This window comes from Xenopus laevis, chromosome 9_10S (genome assembly GCF_017654675.1).
Source record: "Xenopus laevis strain J_2021 chromosome 9_10S, Xenopus_laevis_v10.1, whole genome shotgun sequence".
NCBI classification, from domain to species: domain Eukaryota; kingdom Metazoa; phylum Chordata; class Amphibia; order Anura; family Pipidae; genus Xenopus; species Xenopus laevis.
In genome coordinates, this window is record NC_054388.1 from 113,624,923 (window position 1) to 113,645,560 (window position 20,638).

Here is a 20,638-nt window from a genome sequence, read left to right on the forward strand (position 1 = left end):
AACTAATTTCTCCATTGTCCTCCATACAAAAGCCTACCCACTGATGTCTCAGCCTCCCAGAACTCCACTGTTGCCTCCCCCTGCCCCCACACAATGGTCTCTTCCTACTGCTGCCTTGCCCATTATTGTCTCACCCACAGTTCTCTTCCCACAGCTGTCTCACCCTTCTTATGGCAGTTCTTTCGCCTTCACCTAGCACAGCTTCCCTACCAACTGCTACCTCTCTACCAACATGAGAAAACCCCTAAAATGTCTGCTTCCACCCACTACTGCCCCATCTAGAAAACTTCCCTGAAATATGCTGCCCACAAATCTTTCTGCACCATCCCTGGAGGGCATCTTTCTGCCCTAGTTTTCCTGTGCTTTCTCCAGAAGAGCTCTCTGCTTGCTGCTCTCTGAGACCCCACCGTATTGGAATAACTATCTGCTACACAATGACAGGGAAATGATATTAAAAGGGACAGTGTAAAAACAAGAATGTGCTAGTGTATTATACTTTGTGGAAGGAGACATGTAGGAAAAGTGAACCTCCCCTCCATTCTTGTAGTTAATAATGAGCAATATATGGTGCTGTTTTTACTTTGGTTAAAAATATCAACATCAATATCCTTAAAGGGGACATATAGCATACATTTTCACAATGCATCAAACCATGTAAAATAATGTAAAATAGAAGAAATAGTTTTTATTTTAATATCTTTTGGGTCAAAAACATCTATATTAGCCTGAAAACTGTTCTCAGCCCTCCCCCTTTGCAACTTCCTGTCTCAGACTCTTCAGTATCTGAGCTGCAGCCCACGGCTCTTTCTGTATAAGCTATAGAGCAGCAGCCAATGAGGGAGGAGTGGGCGTGTCTGTGATGTCTCTCTCAGTCCTTCCCTGCAGATTTCTGTTAACCCTTACTGCTGGTTTTCCCTTCCCTGCTCCTTTCTCTCCCTCTCTGTCCTATTTATTTAACCCCCTCTCTGCCCTGTTTGTTTTCTCTCCCTCCCTTCACTGCTTGTTCCTTTCTTTTGCCCTGCAATAATTGTGGAAAAGAAAGAAAAGCAAACTTCTGTATAAATAATACATAATCTGCTGCTAAAAGTATTTTATTCTTTTCTGGGATCAATGTGTATGAGCAGTTAGTGAAAGTACCATAGTCATTTTCTAACAGGATTTTACCTTGCAACTCCCTGTACCTGATCAAAAAATGTTCCACAATAGCTGTATTTCCCCTTACATCTCCCTGCACCTGATCATAAATTGTACCAGAACTGCTGCATTTATTCCCTTGCAACTCCCTGTACCTGATCAAAAATTGTTCAACAATAGCTGTATTTTCCCTTACATCTCCCTGCACCTGATCATAAATTGTACCAGAACTGCTGCATTTATTCCCTTGCAACTCCCTGCACCTGATCATAAATTGTACCAGAACTGCTGCATTTATTCCCTTGCAACTCCCTGCACCTGATCATAAATTGTACCAGAACTGCTGCATTTATTCCCTTGCAACTCCCTGTACCTGATCAAAAATTGTTCAACAATAGCTGTATTTTCCCTTACATCTCCCTGCACCTGATCATAAATTGTACCAGAACTGCTGCATTTATTCCCTTGCAACTCCCTGCACCTGATCATAAATTGTACCAGAACTGCTGCATTTATTCCCTTGCAACTCCCTGCACCTGATCATAAATTGTACCAGAACTGCTGCATTTATTCCCTTGCAACTCCCTGCACCTGATCATAAATTGTACCAGAACTGCTGCATTTATTCCCTTGCAACTCCCTGCACCTGATCATAAATTGTACCAGAACTGCTGCATTTATTCCCTTGCAACTCCCTGCACCTGATCATAAATTGTACCAGAACTGCTGCATTTATTCCCTTGCAACTCCCTGCACCTGATCATAAATTGTACCAGAACTGCTGCATTTATTCCCTTGCAACTCCCTGCACCTGATCATACATTGTACCAGAACGGCTGCATTTATTCCCTTGCAACTCCCTGCACCTGATCATAAATTTTACCAGAACTGCTGCATTTATTCCCTTGCAACTCCCTGCACCTGTTCATAAATTTTACCAGAACTGCTGCATTTATTCCCTTGCAACTCCCTGCACCTGATCATAAATTTTACCAGAACTGCTGCATTTATTCCCTTGCAACTCCCTGCACCTGATCATAAATTGTACCAGAAGTGCTGCATTTATTCTCTTGCAACTCCCTACACCTGATCATATATCAATATGAAGGAAAACAAACCTACACCTGCTGTTCTGGAATATCATACCAGTAAATACTAATGTACACTGTTTGTATAAGTTTTATAATGTAATAGAGGCAGGGAGTTGCACAGTGTATAAATATATTATGGACTATAGATTATGTCCAGGTACATGTGACTGATGCCTATTTGCTGTGGAACACAGGACAATACTGTTGTACTTTAAATAAAAGAAAATACTATGTGAATGGTACTACTTCAAATTGTATATAATGTGTACTATAATCTGTCATGCACAGATTTACCCCGCTATACGGCGCTGATCGAAGGAATCACAAGAGACGTTTGAGCTCAATTTCCTTGCGGCTTTATTTGGCTCATCTAGTGAACTTGTGGCAGTGGGTTGGTGAGGAAACCTACGCGTTTCGTGCCTTCTCTCCTGGCACTTCATCAGGGTCTAGTGTTTATCACGTGTTCAGGGCTTTTAATAGACTAATTGTTTGGTGTCAATCAAACACACATTGGATACACCGTGTAAAAAACTGTGAATTACTGTTCCAATTATTCAGGAGTAGTAATAAAACATTTTACGATGTGTTGTGTGTGTTTATATAAATAATTAAAAATATTGTGAACATTAAATGTAGTGGTTGCAAATTTCATTTGTGACACTCAGTTAAAATACATATATTTTTAATACCTAAATCCATCAGTTGTCTATTAATAACTTGACACATTTCGTGTGTATTTATCTAATTCTATACATTAATAGAACTGTCTTATAGTTAATATTAGTGTTTAATATAAATATAGTGATAAAAAACAACTATAAACTGATTGGATATATTAAAATATTACACCATTTATCATATATTCGTTCATTTTAATATGAATATATTATATTCATACTCATTTATTTATATACCATTTGTTTATATGTTTTAAACGGTGTGCAAAATTATCCCTGGTATTTTTTGCTTTGCCTTGTGTGAAGTATTATCCTATTACTTATTTAATATTCTTTTTAGACTCAATACATAATAGTTACTAGCATATTCATACAGGTTTGGTTACAAAATGGATCGATTCTTACTGTTTAATTAATTGCCCATGTAATCTGTCACACTGGTTTTAATGCAAGTGTTCACATGGATTGACAGACCTATGCTGGGTGAATGGTATTCCTTTCTGTTACTTTTCTTTTTCTCCTTTAGGCTGGCCAACTAATGCACTTTCCTTTCTCTACTCTAAATCTGACAGCACCTGTGAACCATGCATGGAATTAACTAGCTTGTGTTAAACACCTTACTGGTATTGTGTGTTACATTTAAATGTGTAAGGTAAATACTACAGTGTACACATATGCATAGGAAATGTGATGCATTTGTGTTAGCTATATTGTGAAGGATTTCACAGAGTAATTGCAAATGTAGCTTTGCAGTTACAAGTTTTACCTGTGATACAGTCTGGTGTGGTGGTTTGCACCTCTTAAGAGGCAGGCCAGCAGCACTTCCTGGAATTTAAAGGGAATGCTGCAGTGCATGGTGGGAGTTCTGACTCCTATAAAAGGCTGGAGTGATTAGAAAGCAGGGGAGTTATTTGTAAAGCATAAGTTGGAAGTGCTGGTTTAAACAAGTGGTGCTGTATGATGTAGAAATCATTTTTTAGTTTTTTTTTTCATTTGTAACAATCTGCTTTGCAAGTTTCTGAACTGTTAAATAAGAGTCTCTTATTGTTTTTTTTATGGAGGTCTGGAAAGTTAAATAAACCTCTGATTTTAATTTCATCAAGAAGAGTACTTTTTTGGAGAAAATTTCCCCATGCCTCACACTACTATTACATTACTATTACAGTTTGTATTAACCTTCACATCTATTGATTTCTGTTGAACATGTAAGATATATAATATAGTTATAAGTGAATGATCAGGCAGCAACATAAGACAGTTATGTACAGACTGGGACACACAGGACAGAGGGTGGGAGGGGAGGAGTTTGGCTGCTACAGCTCAGGAGTTCAGCCTGTCAGTCAGTGCTGTGACCACTTCCTGTGAGAGAATGAACAGACACGCCCACTCTTTATTTCAGCCTAGACACCGACCAGAGAGGTTCTCTCTGCAGCTCTTATATAATGACAGTTCTATGAGGTAAAATGCTTTCAAAACGTGTTTCTTTCTGCATCATTACATGTTTTGAGGAAGGATGAGTAATGTATCTGAATATGAAGGTTATATGAAATGTCTTATAGGAGATATATGTAAAAAACAAGAATGTACCAGTGCATTTTACTATCGATGCAATGTGCTTAAAAAGGTGTGTTTCTGGTTACTTTATTGTAAATTTCCCTACTAGTCCCTCCTTTTCCAGGCTGTGCAGGGGAGCTGGCGGCTCTCAGCTCACTGCACTGTAGGACAGGAACCAATCAGCAGCTAGCAGGACCTGATAGGGAACTGAAGTCTGTCTTTGCTTGTGGGACTGCAGGGCTGTGATTGGCTATCCCCCTCCTACTGTGCTTCTGGCAGGGAAACACAGACAGGGACCAGTGAACATAATTACATAGCTAAATCAGGTTGAAAAAAGACCATCAAGTTCAACCCCAAATGAAAGCCAGCCTCCATACACACACACTGACCCCTCCATACACTCACATGAACTATATATACTCATACACTAACTATAGATTTTATTATCAGATTATGTCTGTCCAAGAAATCATCCAAGTCCCTCTTATAGTCATTAACTAGGGTTGCCACCCGGCCGGTATTTTACTGGCCTAGCCGGTAAAATACCTGCCAAGGCCGGGGCCGGTATTACAAATTTACCGGCAATGTAGCTGCCGGTAAATTTGTAATACCATTAAAAAGAGCCCTCGGCCTGCCCCCAATCCCCTTAAACTTACCTTTTCTTTGTAGTTCTTTTAGTCAGGGTTGCCAGGTTTTCATTTCAAAACCAGCCAAAGACTATCAAAAAACTAGCCAAAAAGTAGCCAAAAGCCATTTTAAAAGTAGCCCAAAAGTAGCCCAATTCTTAAACTTACAAATCTTAATAAAACAAAGTAAAACAATAAGGGTATCAAATCAATTACATTCCTCTAATTTTCCAATAATTTTTTTCATTAAAGAACATCCTGCAGCTGTTGGTGCAACTACAACTCCCAGCATCCCCGGCTGCGTGCATGTGTATTGGAAGTTGCAGTTGGGTGCAAGAGCTGGAGGTTGGGCATTGCTGCTGGAGTCAGACATGATCAGTAAGAAAACTGGGATATACACTGACATATATAAGAGACATACGCGGAAAAGGGAGGCAGCGCCATGTACTCACCCTGTACCAGGAACCCCTCAGTGACTTCTAATATCCTTATCATTTACAGTAGGGGGTACATTATCCCTTATAATACATGAGTGATACTCAGAGTTCCCTGTATAACTCAGCCTGCAGCCTTGTGCCTTTATATGGTCACAGAACAACCCCTCAGTGACTTCTAATATCCTTATCATTTACAGTAGGGGGTACATTATCCCTTATAATACATGAGTGATACTCAGAGTTCCCCCCTGTATAACTCAGCCTGCAGCCCTGTGCCTTTATATGGTCACACCCCTCAGTGACTTCTAATATCCTTATATATACCTCCCATCCCCCATATACACTCTGTGCTGCACTTACCTACACTATCCCGTGTACACGCTTAAATCTGGTGGGTGTAGCACTGCTGTATGCCTATGATGTTATCCAATCGCAAGTGAGATGGGAAAGTGTGGGGAATAAAAAGGATGATTTGTGCAACACTAGCACGTCACCTCTTTCGCTCTCCCCCAGGCTACGTAGCACATTGCAGCGCAGGGGAAGCGACTGGCATAGGAGTTACACTAGACATATGCGTAAATACAGCAATTACACATTTTAGTGCGCATTACTAACAGGTACACGGAACAGGCCAACTTCAACGCACCGTCCCTTCATTTAAGTCACCGACAGACCCTGTGCCCTACACCACGCTGCACTACTAAACTGGACAGCAAACTACAACTCCCAGCAGTCCCTCACACATAAACAACCCCACTCATCCTATCTGCACCCAAATTAGGACTACCATTACAAAGGCCACGCATTAACAACTAGAGGTTTGCTTTTAGGATTTCCAAACACAACAAAGTGAAAAGGAATGTATTCCGCAATAAAAAGAGGAGAAAGTGACGAGGCTGGTGAATGACATTTATAAGAAAACACCGGCCCCCGGACTCCACAGAATGAATGGACAGTATGGCACTCACAGGCTACATAGGCGATCAAGGCGAGTGCAATGAGCAGCTTCATCATCCTCCTATTTATTCCAGTCAGCAGCTGCTGGATCCGGGTCTTCACCATCACCGGCCAGGCAACGTATAGAGGCTGGGCTCAAAGCCGGTGACATGGAACCCGTCGGTAGAGCAATTAAATAGAGGGGGAGGGGAGAGGGAAAAAGCTGAGCAACAGGGGAACCCATGAAGAAGAGGCTGCACCAATTCCCGCCACAGGCCAGAGGACTCACCCAGCATGTGCATGACGTCACGCGGCCGCCCTCCTCCTGAGTCCTGGGGGTCAGGGACGCTCGCTGCGTCACTGCGTGTAGTTCCAGCCTGCCCCTGCTCTGCTGTGTGGGGGTCAGGGACGCTCGCTGCGTCACTGCGTGTAGTTCCAGCCTGCCCCTGCTCTGCTGTGAGCCCTCGCGTCTCCGGCTCCGCCCCTTTTAAGAACGTATGTGCACTCCGTCCGTGCAGGTGCAGCCAGCAGTGCGTGCTGCTGTGCTATCTATTTGGGCATTCATTGGTCACGGTGATTGGGCGGTTTTTCCAAGTCCAAACCCGCGGCACCTATTAAAACTAGCCCAAAACTAGCCATTGGCGGGTTTGGACTTGGAGAAACCGCCACCACGCTTAAAAAACCGCCCAATTTGGCGGAAAACCCGCCAACCTGGCAACCCTGCTTTTAGTGTCCGTGATGCGCCCCCGCCCCCTTTGACGTCACGCCCTGCCCATTTTGACATCACGGCCCGCCCCTTTGCGTCCCCGCCCCCCACAAGCCAGTAAAGAAATTTTAAAAAGGTGGCAACCCTAAACCCTGAATCAGCATCACAACATCACCCGGCAGTGCATTCCCCAACCTCACTGTCCTGACTGTGATGAAACCCCTACTCTGCTTCAAATAAAGTGGGGCCTCTGGTATAGTGAGAGAAGAAAAAAGCCTGGCATAGAGAACCACATGGTGGACAGAGAGAGAGACCAGAGAGCTGGAAGGCCCCACCAAAAGCAGACATTTGGATCAGGCTGGCACAGAGAAGCCACATACTGTGCCTGGAGAGACAGAGAGTGTGAAAGGAATTAAGACTGGAGGAACAACCAGCAGGAGATTCCTATCTGAGCATCCAAAGGGGCTGGTAGATGCACTGCATGTCTGAATGTGCTGGACTCCCCTGAAGAAAAACTGTAAAGCATCCAAAGTGGATTTGGAGTGATATTTAAAGTCACAGCTTATTAAAGGAGCGCTTGAAGATTTCTGCAGATTTCTGCAGATTTCTATTACTTGGACTGTGAGGAGCCATCCGTTACTTTAAAGGACTTAACCAGGTATTTCGTCAGAAAGATTGCACTAGCAAGTTAATTAGTGAGGCCCTATTCTGTCCATCTTTTAAAGTGCCGGTTCCTAACCGTCCCTGCCAGAAGCACAGTAGGAGGGGGACAGCCAATCACAGCCCTGCAGTCACACAAGCAAAGACAGGCTTTAGTTCCCTATCAGGTCCTGCTAGCTGCTGATTGGTATCTGTCCTACAGTGCAGTGAGCTGACCTCCCCTGCACAGCCTGGGAAAGGAGTCAGGAGCAAGTGAAACAAATGGGCAGGACTATTAGGGATTTTGCAGAAATTTTCAATAAACCATAAAAAAACACTGTTTTTTGGAGTACATTCCTTCTATATTTAAAATAGAATGATGCCCTAGCACACAGGGCACACACTATGTCTCATTAAAAGAGCATAATGAATCATTTCCTGACAAATGCTCACACAAGTGATTCAAGGCTATGCATGGCTACTTAAGGAGTTTTGCTGCAATATCTATAGGGTACTATTAAAACATAATATTTTAACCACCTACAGTAACACTGGTGCCATTTCTTTATAGAGAACCACTTTAGCATTCAATTCAGCCTCATAAAGTAGTTAAAGGAGACATTTCATAGAACCTTCATATTCAGATACATTACTCATCCTTCCTCAAAACATGTAATGATGCAGAAAGAAAAATGTTTTGAAAGCATTTTACCACCTAGAACTGTCATTATATCAGAGCTGCAGAGAGAACCTCTCTGGTCGGTGTCTAGGCTGAAATAAAGAGTGGGCGTGTCTGTTCATTCTCTCACAGGAAGTGGTCACAGTACTGACAGACAGGCTGAACTCCTGAGCTGTAGCAGTCAAACCCCAAATCTTACATGCTCAGCAGAAATCAATAGATGTGAAGGTTAATACAAACTGTAATAGTAATGTAATAGTAATAGTATTTTCTTTTATTTAAAGTACAACAGTATTGTCCTGTGTTCCACAGCAAATAGGCATCAGTCACATGTACCTGGACATAATCTATAGTCCATAATATATTTATACACTGTGCAACTCCCTGCCTCTATTACATTATAAAACTTATACAAACAGTGTACATTCGTATTTACTGGTATGATATTCCAGAACAGCAGCTGTAGGTTTGTTTTCCTTCATATTGATATATGATCAGGTGTAGGGAGTTGCAAGGGAATAAATGCAGCACTTCTGGTACAATTTATTATCAGGTGCAGGGAGTTGCAAGGGAATAAATGCAGCACTTCTGGTACAATTTATTATCAGGTGCAGGGAGTTGCAAGGGAATAAATGCAGCACTTCTGGTACAATTTATTATCAGGTGCAGGGAGTTGCAAGGGGAAATGCAGCTGTTATGGAACAATTTATAGGGAGGTGCAGAGAGTTGCAAGGGAATAAATGCAGCTGGTGTTCTAGAATTTTATAACATATAATAACAGATGTGGGGACTTTACAAAGAAAAGTCCAAAAGACATTGATTGGTGTTTGTATACAACATAATACTGGGTAGAAAATGACTATGGTACTTACACTAACTGCTCATATACATTGACCCCAGAAAAGAATGCAATTAAACTGCATTGTATGTGCTGCAAAGGAATACTTGGCTCAGGTAGGGTTAATATTCCCTCTCAGCCAGGTAATTAAGTGGCAGCTGAGAGAGGATCTACCTGACCATGTAAAATGGCTGTGTGAGCACAGTTCAGGGCTCTCCAGGGAGGTGAGGGGCTGTGAGAGACTGGGCAGAAGGAGCTTTTCTGCCAGCAAGAGAGTTCCAGAGCTTGGAGCCTGTCATGATATCACTCCACTTAGCACATGGATATGTGATTGTTGAATGTAGTTCCGTAACAAGGAGGTAGGAGAGTAAAAGAGACTGAACAGATTTGTGTCTCTGTGTGCTGATTGCAATACACATAAAACTAAAACATTACATGGTGTCAGAAGTGTGGCTGCAGAGGAAACATAAAAGATGGATAATCTTAAACCACCTGCAGGTCTGGACATCCTACAAGGAAATCTATCAGAAAATTGGAGAAGGTTTCGTCAGCGTTTTGAATTATACCTTGCTGCCACAGGCGGAACAAGTAAACCTGCTCAGGTACAGTCTTCTCTATTTTTACATGTGGCAGGGGAAGATGCGCTGGAAGTATATAATACATTCACATTTGCCACAGAAGAACATCAATGGAATTTGCAGACTGTTATGAAAAAGTTTGAGGAATACTGCAATCCAAAAAAGAATATCACATATGAGAGATATAAGTTTTTTACATACATGCAGGGAGACATGTCCATTCTTCAGTATGTGACTGAACTAAAAAATAAAGCAAAGTCTTGTGAATTTGGACATTTGCAGGAATCTCTTATCAGAGACAGACTGGTATGTGGCATTACATCTGATAACATGAGAGAGAGACTTTTGAGAGAAATGGATCTGAGTCTGGATAAAGCAGTTCAGTTATGTGTGGCAGCAGAAACCACAAAAGTGCAGTTAAAATCTATGCAGGAAGATAAGAATACACAGGCCTTTATGCAGGAGAGCAAACATGTGGACACTGTGATTCAATAGGATGAATTGAATGATGAATGACCACTCTGGGACGAAGCCGACAGGCGAAACGCGTTAGTGGAGACAGTTTGAATCTTTGGAGACGGCAGAAGCAAGTTTGCAGACACGCGCAGCAGCCAACGGAGGATGCCAACATTGGAAGCAGCGCAGTGAGATCTCCAAATTATTCTATACGTGATTTTATCAAGCGAATTTTGTGAGTGTATCTTTTAATTAGTTATTAAAATGTTTTAAAAGTACCTACACATGTTGCTCTAATTTATGTCCACGAAGGATTCAAGAATACCCATATCGAAGAAAAGGTCTTAACTAAACTGCCTGGAATCAAATTCCCTCTCGTGAGTATAATATACCACCAGAGGATCCTATCCCTTTGGGGGACTACTATTTAAACAAAACTACAGCTTCTATATCTACCTTATCCTATCTAGGCTTAATAAGCAGGATCACCTCTACCAAATCGTCAACACAGTGACACGGTTCCTTATAATTCACAATACTATGTGTTGCGATTAATGCAACATACACTAAGTTTATTGTGTGTATTTATTTTTTCAAGTAATCTTTCAAGTATTTTTGGGGGTTGCGAAATCGCTAACACAGTGACACGGTTTCTTATAATTCACATGATTATGTGTTGCGATTTATGCAACATACACTAAGTTTATTGTATATACCTTTATGTATAGTTTTTTTTTTTAGAAGTGGAATAGCACAAGGTAATTATACCACTTGATTAATCACTTAACAGCACAAAGGGTGTTTTAAACCATTTATAGAATTACTACACTATATTATTTTAACCTGTTTTGTTCCGTCCTCAATAACTTGTCTTTTGAGGAACACAGCAACTCATCCTATTGAATCTATTTTCTTGAACGGGAAGAGGAGAGCCCGACTGTGTGTTTTTTGCTGGACTTTGGAACATACCAACCGGGACTTTCATAACCTTGGACTTTATGTGGACACTGTGAAACAGAGCAGCTGGCACAATAGCAAGCAAACTGAAAGTGAAACTAAAATCCACAAGTTCCATTGTAAAAGATGTGGAACTGAACATTTACCACAGAACTGCCCAGCTTATGGTAAAGTGTGTAACAACTGTAAGAAACCAAACTATTTCGCAAAAATGTGCAAATCTAAGAAAGTACATGCTGTAGAGGATACTGAGCAACATTTCAGCTTATTTGTTAGTGTGGTGAAATCACAGACTCACAGAGAGGAATGGAAAGTTACTTTGAAAATAGCAAATAAGTTTGTCAGCTTTAAACTGGACACGGGTGCTCAAGCAAATGTAATTCCTTACAGTGTACTGAGGAGTTTGAGAAAAACACAGGTGTTGCAAAACTCTAAAGTGAGACTGACAACATACACAGGACAGAAAATCCCTGTTAAAGGAATGTGTTATTTGGAAGTGCTGCACAAGAATAAAAGGTACACTGTGCAATTTATAGTTGTGAAAGAGGAAGTAACACCGATAATAGGTCTGCAAACTTGTGAGGAAATGAATCTCATCCAGAGAGTGATGGCAATAAATGAGCATGAAAACCTAAACATCCTTTCTGAATATGCAGATGTGTTTCAAGGAATAGGCTGTCTGGAAGGGGAGCACACTATACAAGTAAATGAAGGTATTTCCCCAAAAGTTCATGCTCCTAGAAAAATACCAGTCATGTTAAAGGACAAGTTAAAGGAAGAACTAAATAGAATGGAAAAATTTAATGTAATAGCAAGAATAGAAGAGCCGACAAAGTGGGTGAATCCATTAGTAATTGTAGAAAAACCCAATGGTAGTTTGAGAGTGTGTTTAGACTGCAGGGACTTGAACATAGCAATAATGAGAGAACATTATCAGCTTCCCACAGTTGAGGAAATCACACATAAACTCCACAAAGCAAAATTCTTTTCAGTACTGGATGCAAGTTCTGGGTTTTGGCAAATAAAGCTAGATGACAATAGCTCACGTTTATGTACATATCTACAGATGCCTCAGGATGCCATTTGGTTTAAAATCTGCTCCAGAAGTTTTTCATAAAACTGTAAAACAACAGTTTGAAGGTATTGAAGGTGTGGAGACCTATATTGATGATATATTGATTTGGGCAGAGACAAAGGAACAACATGATGAGAGACTTAGACAAGCGCTGGAGAGGTCTAGGCTAAAGAATTTTAAACTCAACAAGGATAAATGCAAAATTGGTCTAAAAGAGATCAAATATTTGGGACATATTTTGTCAACTGAGGGTTTAAAACCAGACCCAAGCAAAGTGGAAGCTATAGGACAGATGCCTACTCCAGAATGTAAAGCAGATGTGGAGAGATTCTGAGGAATGGTTACTTTTTTAGGTAAATTCATCCCAAATCTCTCAGAAAACACTAAGACACTTAGTGAACTTAGTAGAGATGATGTTATATGGACATGGGAAGAAGAACATCAGCAAGCATTCAACAAGCTCAAAATGTTGCTGACACAAGCTCCAGTCCTTAAATATTTTGATGTAAATTCACCAGTGACAATCTCTGTTGATGCTTCTCAAAGTGGTCTTGGAGCTGTTTTACTTCAAAATAACAGGCCAGTGGCTTACGCTTTTCAAAGGCTATGACAACCACACAGAAGCGGTACGCACAAAAAAAAAAAGAGATGCTCGCTATTGTTTTTGGAGTTGAAAGATTTCATCAGTTTATATATGCAAAAGAAGTTGAAGTTGAGACAGATCATAAACCTCTTGAGGCTATTATGAAGAAACCACTCAGCAGTGCCCCAGCAAGAATTCAGAGACTGTTAATGCGTTTGCAAAAATATCAGCTCAAAGTAAAATATGTTCCAGGAAAGGAAATGTATATTGCTGATACGCTGTCAAGAGCTTACCTACCCAATACAGAAGAACCATCCGAAGAAATCGAAGCTCAAGTACACATGTTACTAGCAACTTTAACTGTATCAGCAGACAAAATTTTGGACCTCAGAAGAAAGACACAAGATGATGCAACATTACAAAAATTACAAGCAGTAGTACAAGCTGGATGGCCAAAGAAAAGAAATCAAATACCACCAGAGATACAAGACTTCTGGAATTTTCGAGATGAGATCTCAGAAGCAGATGGCATTCTATTTAAGGGAGAAAAGATCATAGTTCCATCACAAATGAGAAAAGAAATGCTTGAACGCATTCATGAAGGCCATTTTGGAATAGACAACTGCAGGAGAAGAGCACGAGAAGTGTTGTTTTGGCCTGGAATGTCTAGGCACATTATGGACATGATTAACAATTGTCATGTGTGTAACACACACAGTAGATTCCAAGCTAAGGAGCCATTACTACCACACAAGGTACCAGAAAGACCATGGCAGAAAATAGGAGTGGACTTGTTCACTTTTAATCAACAGCAATACCTATTAATTGTTGATTATTATTCAAAATACATTGAAGTTGAGTGGTTAAATAAAGACACTAGAAGTGTGAAAGTCATTAGCCTCCTCAAATCACAATTTGCAAGGTATAGGATTCCAGAAATTCTCATGTCAGACAATGCTCCACAGTTTACTTCCAAGGAATTCAAAGTGTTTGCTAAAGTATGGGAGTTTTGCCACACAACATCAAGTCCACATCATCCACAGTCCAATGGATTAGCAGAGCGAAGCGTACAGACTGTCAAATTGATGCTTAAGAAAGCCAAGGAAGATGGAACAGACCCTTTTCTGTCGCTCATGAACTGGAGAAACACACCAATGTAAGATATTGGAGCATCCCCAGCTCAGCTATTGATGGGCAGACGGGTGAGAACAAGATTGTTAACATCCCTAAATCTTCCCTAAATCTTCTGTACCCTAAAACAATTTCTGCAAACATACAATCTCAACTGAAAGAAAGGCAAATAAAACAAAAACACTATTTTGATCAAACGACTAAACCTTTACAGCAACTTAAAGTTGGCGAAAGTGCAAGGATATGGCAAAACTGAACAGCTAAAATCACAGCAGTTGCCGAACAACCAAGGTCTTACATTGTAGAGACACCTGATGGCCAGAAATACAGGAGGAATAGAAGGTTCTTGAAAAAGACTCAAGAAAGAGACCTCAATGGTGAGAAATTAATCAAATGTGGTTTCGAGTCAAGAAGATACACAGAGCATTCTATCAACAGAAGAACAAGTCCAGAGTGGTGCTACATTTGAAAGAAATATTGAAGAGTCAGAGACCCACACATCTCCAGTTAGAACGTCTAGTGGGAGGATTGTAAGAAAGCCTCACAGACTTATTGAAGAGTGATTACTTAACTGTACTTTACTTAACTTGTTTTGTTTTATATGTATAAAAAAATTAAAAAAAAAGGAAGATGTCATGATATCACTCCACTTAGCACATGGATATGTGATTGTTGAATGTAGTTCCGGAACAAGGAAGTAGGAGAGTAAAAGGGACTGAACAGATTTGTGTCTCTGTGTGCTGATTGCAATACACATAAAACCAAAGCATTACAGAGCCTAAATCCCTTGTGGGGAAAGAAAGAGGAAAGGACTGGCAGAGGCTGGTGAGTCTGAGTCCCAGGAGGGTAAGCCAGCAGGGCTGAGTGTGAAGCCCAAATACTTCAAAGTGCAAGAGGGTGAGCGCTTCCCTTGATGGTGAGCGACCAGAGGGGGGAAAACCCTGAATGTTTTGCAGTGTATTTACTGAACTGTACCCTGCATGTTCTACAGTGAAGTTGAACTGTAACCTGAACATTTTTCTGTTGCCTTTTTGTTGGGAATGTCCAGTGCTTAATAAACCTGTGTTTTTGTCCTAAACCTTGGTGTCCCTGTCTCTAAGCTCCAAAATCCTACGCTACCTGCCTACCAAACGCTAATTCCCCCATAAAAGTGCATGTGCAGGCCAGTGGCATGTCACTATATAACTATATATACAGTGGTGTGAAAAACTATTTGCCCCCTTCCTGATTTCTTATTCTTTTGCATGTTTGTTACACAAAATGTTTCTGAACACATTTAACTATTAGTCAAAGATAACACAAGTAAACACAAAATGCAGTTTTTAAATGAGGGTTTTTATTATTTAGGGAGAAAAGAAATCCAAACCTGTGTGAAAAAAGGAATTGCCCCCTGAACCTAATAACTGGTTGGGCCACCCTTAGCAGCAATAACTGCAATCAAGCGTTTGCGATAACTTGCAACGAGTCTTTTACAGCGCTCTGGAGGAATTTCGGCCCACTCATCTTTGCAGAATTGTTGTAATTCAGCTTTATTTGAGGGTTTTCTAGCATGAACCACCTTTTTAAGGTCATGCCACAACATCTCAATAGGATTCAGGTCAGGACTTTGACTAGGCCACTCCAAAGTCTTCATTTTGTTTTTCTTCAGCCATTCAGAGGTGGATTTGCTGGTGTGTTTTGGGTCATTGTCCTGCTGCAGCACCCAAGATCGCTTCAGCTTGAGTTGACGAACAGATGGCCGGACATTCTCCTTCAGGATTTTTTGGTAGACAGTAAAATTCATGGTTCCATCTATCACAGCCTTCCAGGTCCTGAAGCAGCAAAACAACCCAGACCATCACACTACCACCACCATATTTTACTGTTGGTATGATGTTCTTTTTCTGAAATGCTGTGTTACTTTTACGCCAGATGTAAAGTTCAACTTTTGTCTCGTCGGTCCACAAGGTATTTTCCCAAAAGTCTTGGCAATCATTGAGATGTTTTTTAGCAAAATTGAGACGAGCCTTAATGTTCTTTTTGCTTAAAAGTGGTTTGCGCCTTGGAAATGTGCCATGCAGGCCGTTTTTGCCCAGTCTCTTTCTTATGGTGGAGTCGTGAACACTGACCTTAATTGAGGCAAGTGAGGCCTGCAGTTCTTTAGATGTTGTCCTGGGGTCTTTTGTGGCCTCTCAGATGAGTTGTCTCTGCGCTCTTGGGGTCATTTTGGTCAGCCGGCCACTCCTGGGAAGGTTCACCACTGTTCTATGTTTTTGCCATTTGTGGATAATGGCTCTCACTGTGGTTCGCTGGAGTCCCAAAGCTTTAGAAATGGCTTTATAACCTTTGAAATTGAACTCAGGTGTGATAAACCACAGTTAAGTTATTTTTTAACAAGGGGGGCAATCACTTTTTCACACAGGCCGATGTAGATTTGGAGTTTTTTTTCTCCCTTAATAACGTAAACCTTCATTTAAAAACTGCATTTTGTGTTCAATTATGTTATCTTTGACTAATAGTTAACGGTTTTTGATGAGCAGAAACATTTAAGTGTGACAAACATGCAAAAGAATAAGAAATCAGGAAGGGGGCAAATAGTTTTTCACACCACTTGTGTGTGTGTGTGTATATATATATATATATATATATATATATATGTATGTATGTATGTGTTAGAGAAAACGGCACTCATCAATCTCTAGCCATGACAATCAGCTGTCAAAACGTATTTATTCGTGCATGGTGCATCAACACGTTTCGGCTCACATGGAGCCGTCGTCAGGAGGTATATATATATATATATATGTGTGTGTGTATATTATATGTATATTGTATTACTATTAATATTTGAAACAGAAATGAGTGGAGCACCTGGTACATATACGTTGGATGTACTGTGTGGACAGTGTTGGGATGTGTATGTGTATATATATATTTATACAATGTGCTGTTGTTAATCATTTGTTCAGAACTCAGCACAAATGTGTTGCACGTTCAATATGAGAGTAGAAGATCTGAAAATGGGTACACCACAATCTTTCCCCTGAATGTGAATGCTGCAGAATCTCCTGGAATGAGCAATGTTTCCATGACTGAATCTATTTTACTTGTATATGGCCAAATACTTTTACCCCACAAAAGAGCCAGACTGCAGAATATGTTGGCACTTAATAAATGCATAAGAATAATCTCTGCATATAATCAGGTAAAGGATCTCTTGTACAAAGAATTTACACTTAGCATGTGGGCTGCACATTATTTAATCCCTTGTGTGACCATAAAAACATATATATATATATTCCAAACTATCATCTTACCTGGGAGGTCAATGCATTTGCTGAAAGGAAATTCCATTGTTGGGTGCACAATCTTGTCATGAAACATTACAGAGCTGCCTGGAACTACTGGACTCTGCTCCCACACAAAGGTGCAGTCAGGGAAGGAGTGTAGGTGCCGGGTGAGGGGATCATCCCAGTAGTCCCACTTTTCCAACTCCCCCCCACAGGAGAAGCATCGCACCCGGTCTCCTGGGCCCACATAATAGAATCCTACATGGGCCAAGAGCAGTTGGTTCTTATAGAAGAAATGCCCCCTGCGTCCCCGGTAAGTGTCTAACCTATTGTACTCAACACTCATGTCCTCACATGATTTCATCCTGTGGCTATTGGAGCTGCTCTGGAGTGCAAGTACCACACGTTCTTTTATAGTAATGGGCTCCGTATGCTCCTGTTTTTGAATTTGTGCCCCAGTCCTTTTGGCACTTTGCTGCAATGCATAGGGGCAATTATGGAAAAAGTGTAGGTGCCTGGTGAGGGGCACATCCCAGTCCTCCCACCTTTCCAACTCCCCCCCACACGAGAAGCACCGCACCCTGTCCTCAGGGCCTAAATAGTAAAATCCTGCCTGAGCCAATTGCAGTGGTGAGTTGTAGGAAAAATAGTCCCTGTGCAGGCAGTAAGTTTCTTCCCTACTATATTGATCATTCATGTCCCATAGAGGTATCACAGCCTCAATCTTGGAGTCACAGGGGGACAATAATTTGCTTTTTATGTCTGAAATGCGCCATGTCCTCTCCCGGTAATCAAATATTTTGCAAGTCTTCTTGGCTCTCAGTTCCCGAACACAGAGGCAGTTTGGGAAAAAGTATTCATGTCGGGTGAGGGGCAAATCTTCCTCTTCCCACCTCTGTAACTCCCCCCCACAGGAGAAGCACTGCACCAGATCCCCAGGACCCACATAGTAAAATCCTTCCTTGGCCAATTTCAGGGGACATTCATTGAGGAAATCTTGACTGTGGCCTCTATAAGTCTCTCTCCTTTTGTTCTCATCACTCATGTTCAGAGGAGGCATTGTACATTCCTGGTACTGAGCCTCTAACCCAGCCCCTTTGGCTGTCAGCTCCCGCACATAGGGGCAATTAAAGAGGGATAGCCGGTGCCGTGTGAGGGGCACATCCCATTTCTCCCACTTCTCCAACTCCCCCCTACAGGAGAAGCATCGCACCCGGTCCCCAAGGCCAACAAAATAGAATCCTGCCTGGGCTAACTGCAGTGGTTTAATATGCAGGAAATGGATACTGTGCCCCCGGTAAGTCTCTAACCTGCTGTACTCATCACTCATGTCCTCAAGGGGTTTCTCCAGTGGGTTGTTTAAGTGGCTGAAGTGTGCCAGCTGATACTGATCCTCTGTGTGACCCCTACTGGCTCTCAGTTCCCGCACATAGGGACAGTCAGGGAAGGAGTGTCGATGTCGGGTGAGGGGCACATCCCAGCGCTCCCATGCCTCCAATTCCCCCTCACAGGAGAAGCACTGCACCCGGTCCCCAGGCCCCACATAGTTGTACCCTTCTCGAGCTAGATGCAGCGGGGTATGATAGAAGAAAAACTTCCCATGCCCTCTGTATGTCTCTAACCTTATGTGTTCCTGATCACTCATGTACTCACAGGACATGCGAAAGTGGATGGCAGGAGCTTGTTTCAGAATTAGCAGTTTTTCATTATACTCTTTGCGCACCTTGTAATGATCCTCTGCCCCAGCCCCCTCAGAACTCTGCTCCCACACATAGGGACAGTCAGGGAAGGAGATTCGGTGTCGGGTGAGGGGCACATCCCAGGGCTCCCACGCGTCCAACTCTCCCCCACAGGAGAAGCACCGCACCCGGTCCCCAGGCCCCACATAGTAGAATCCTGCCTGGGACAACTGCTTTTGCTGAAATATGGCAGGGAAAGCCCCCAAAATAAAGCTCTCGTACCTCTCAGATTCTTCGTGCATGTTAGTAAGGCCTCCACACTTATCTATACTGTGTACTGACATTGCACATGCTGTAAGGGGCTTATCTTCCATCTTTTCCTTCTGAGAGTTGCTGCTTTCTGGTATCCGGATGCTTGTTTCACTGTACATGCACTGAAACTTCCCCAGCTCATGTTAATACGTGTCTCTGCAGCACGTTGTGCTTTCACTGCCTCTCCTCTGACTTTCAGTTATAAGCTACTTCCTTACAGAGATTTCACGCCCCATTTCTCTATCAGTTAACCCCTTAATCTCCTCTTCTTATATTTCCACCAAGGCCAAAGTTCATGTAGTCATGTATCACAGGTAAGGAAGGAAATAATCAGTCTGAGAAGATATTTATGCAACTTTCTGGAGGGCATATAAATTGCAAGAGTGTCTAGGTCTAGTAACCCATAGTAACCAATCCCATGTTTATTTTCAGATAACCAGTGTATGTCATCTGTGAGCTGGATAAATACCAGAACCTGCACTGATCCCACGCCCTCTTCTCTGCCCCCCCATTACTATCCCCACAGTCCTGTGTCTCCTCCACCCTTTGTAATCTGCCCAACTCCACTGTCTGCCTGCACCTCCCACCTTTGTGCTTATTCCCTCACTTCCACTCTGCTCTGTACCCGCACCCCACACTTTGCTCCTACCCCACCTTGCACCCCCTGCCTGCACCCCTCACTTCCTCTCTATACTACAGAAAGGGATGGGGGGCTTTGATAACCTGATTAATGCTTTGACCTTACTGGTTTCTCCTTTAGGATTAGAGGAAACAACGGGAAAGATGTCAAGCTATCTTAAGGCTAAATCAGTGGTTCCCAAATTGTGGGGCCCAGACCAGATGATGGGGGACCCAGCATAATACAAATGGTGGGTGGTTTGCTCTCCAGATCCAACAGAATAAGAATAATAAAGGAACCAGTTGAGCATTATGGGAGGAGGAAAAGATATAACATAATTACTAGTTAAATCGGGTTGAAAAAAGACAAAGTCCATCAAGTTCAACCCCTCCAAATAAAAATCCAGCATCCATACACACACCCCTCCATACTCTCACATAAACTATATATCTACTGTGGGGATTTGCTCAATTGGTGGCTGCAGTGCTTGTATAACATGAAGGGATCAGCAAGTGGAGTTTGTAAACAGGACTGGGGCTGCTCGTTTATTCAGCAAAATAACACAGTTCAAGTGTAAAATGAAAACAGCTTACAAATAAATCCAAACAGTCAGGAACTTTCAATGCCTCCTTACAAGCCCCAGTACCTCTCTCAATGAGTGT

At 41.9% G+C, this 20,638-nt stretch overlaps 1 protein-coding gene across 3 annotated transcripts in view; it reads right to left on the reverse strand.

The window, feature by feature from the left end:
• The window catches only part of LOC121398946, a 99,831-nt gene extending 80,302 nt beyond the window's left edge, over nucleotides 1-19,529 (reverse strand). For all 3 annotated transcript variants that reach the window (XM_041578579.1, XM_041578580.1, XM_041578578.1), the window contains exon 1: nucleotides 17,394-19,529. In XM_041578579.1, the coding sequence (XP_041434513.1) occupies nucleotides 17,394-19,476 (2,083 nt within the window). In that variant the 5' untranslated portion in view covers nucleotides 19,477-19,529. The remainder of the gene's footprint in view (nucleotides 1-17,393) is intronic.
• Nucleotides 19,530-20,638: the final 1,109 nt, after the last annotated feature.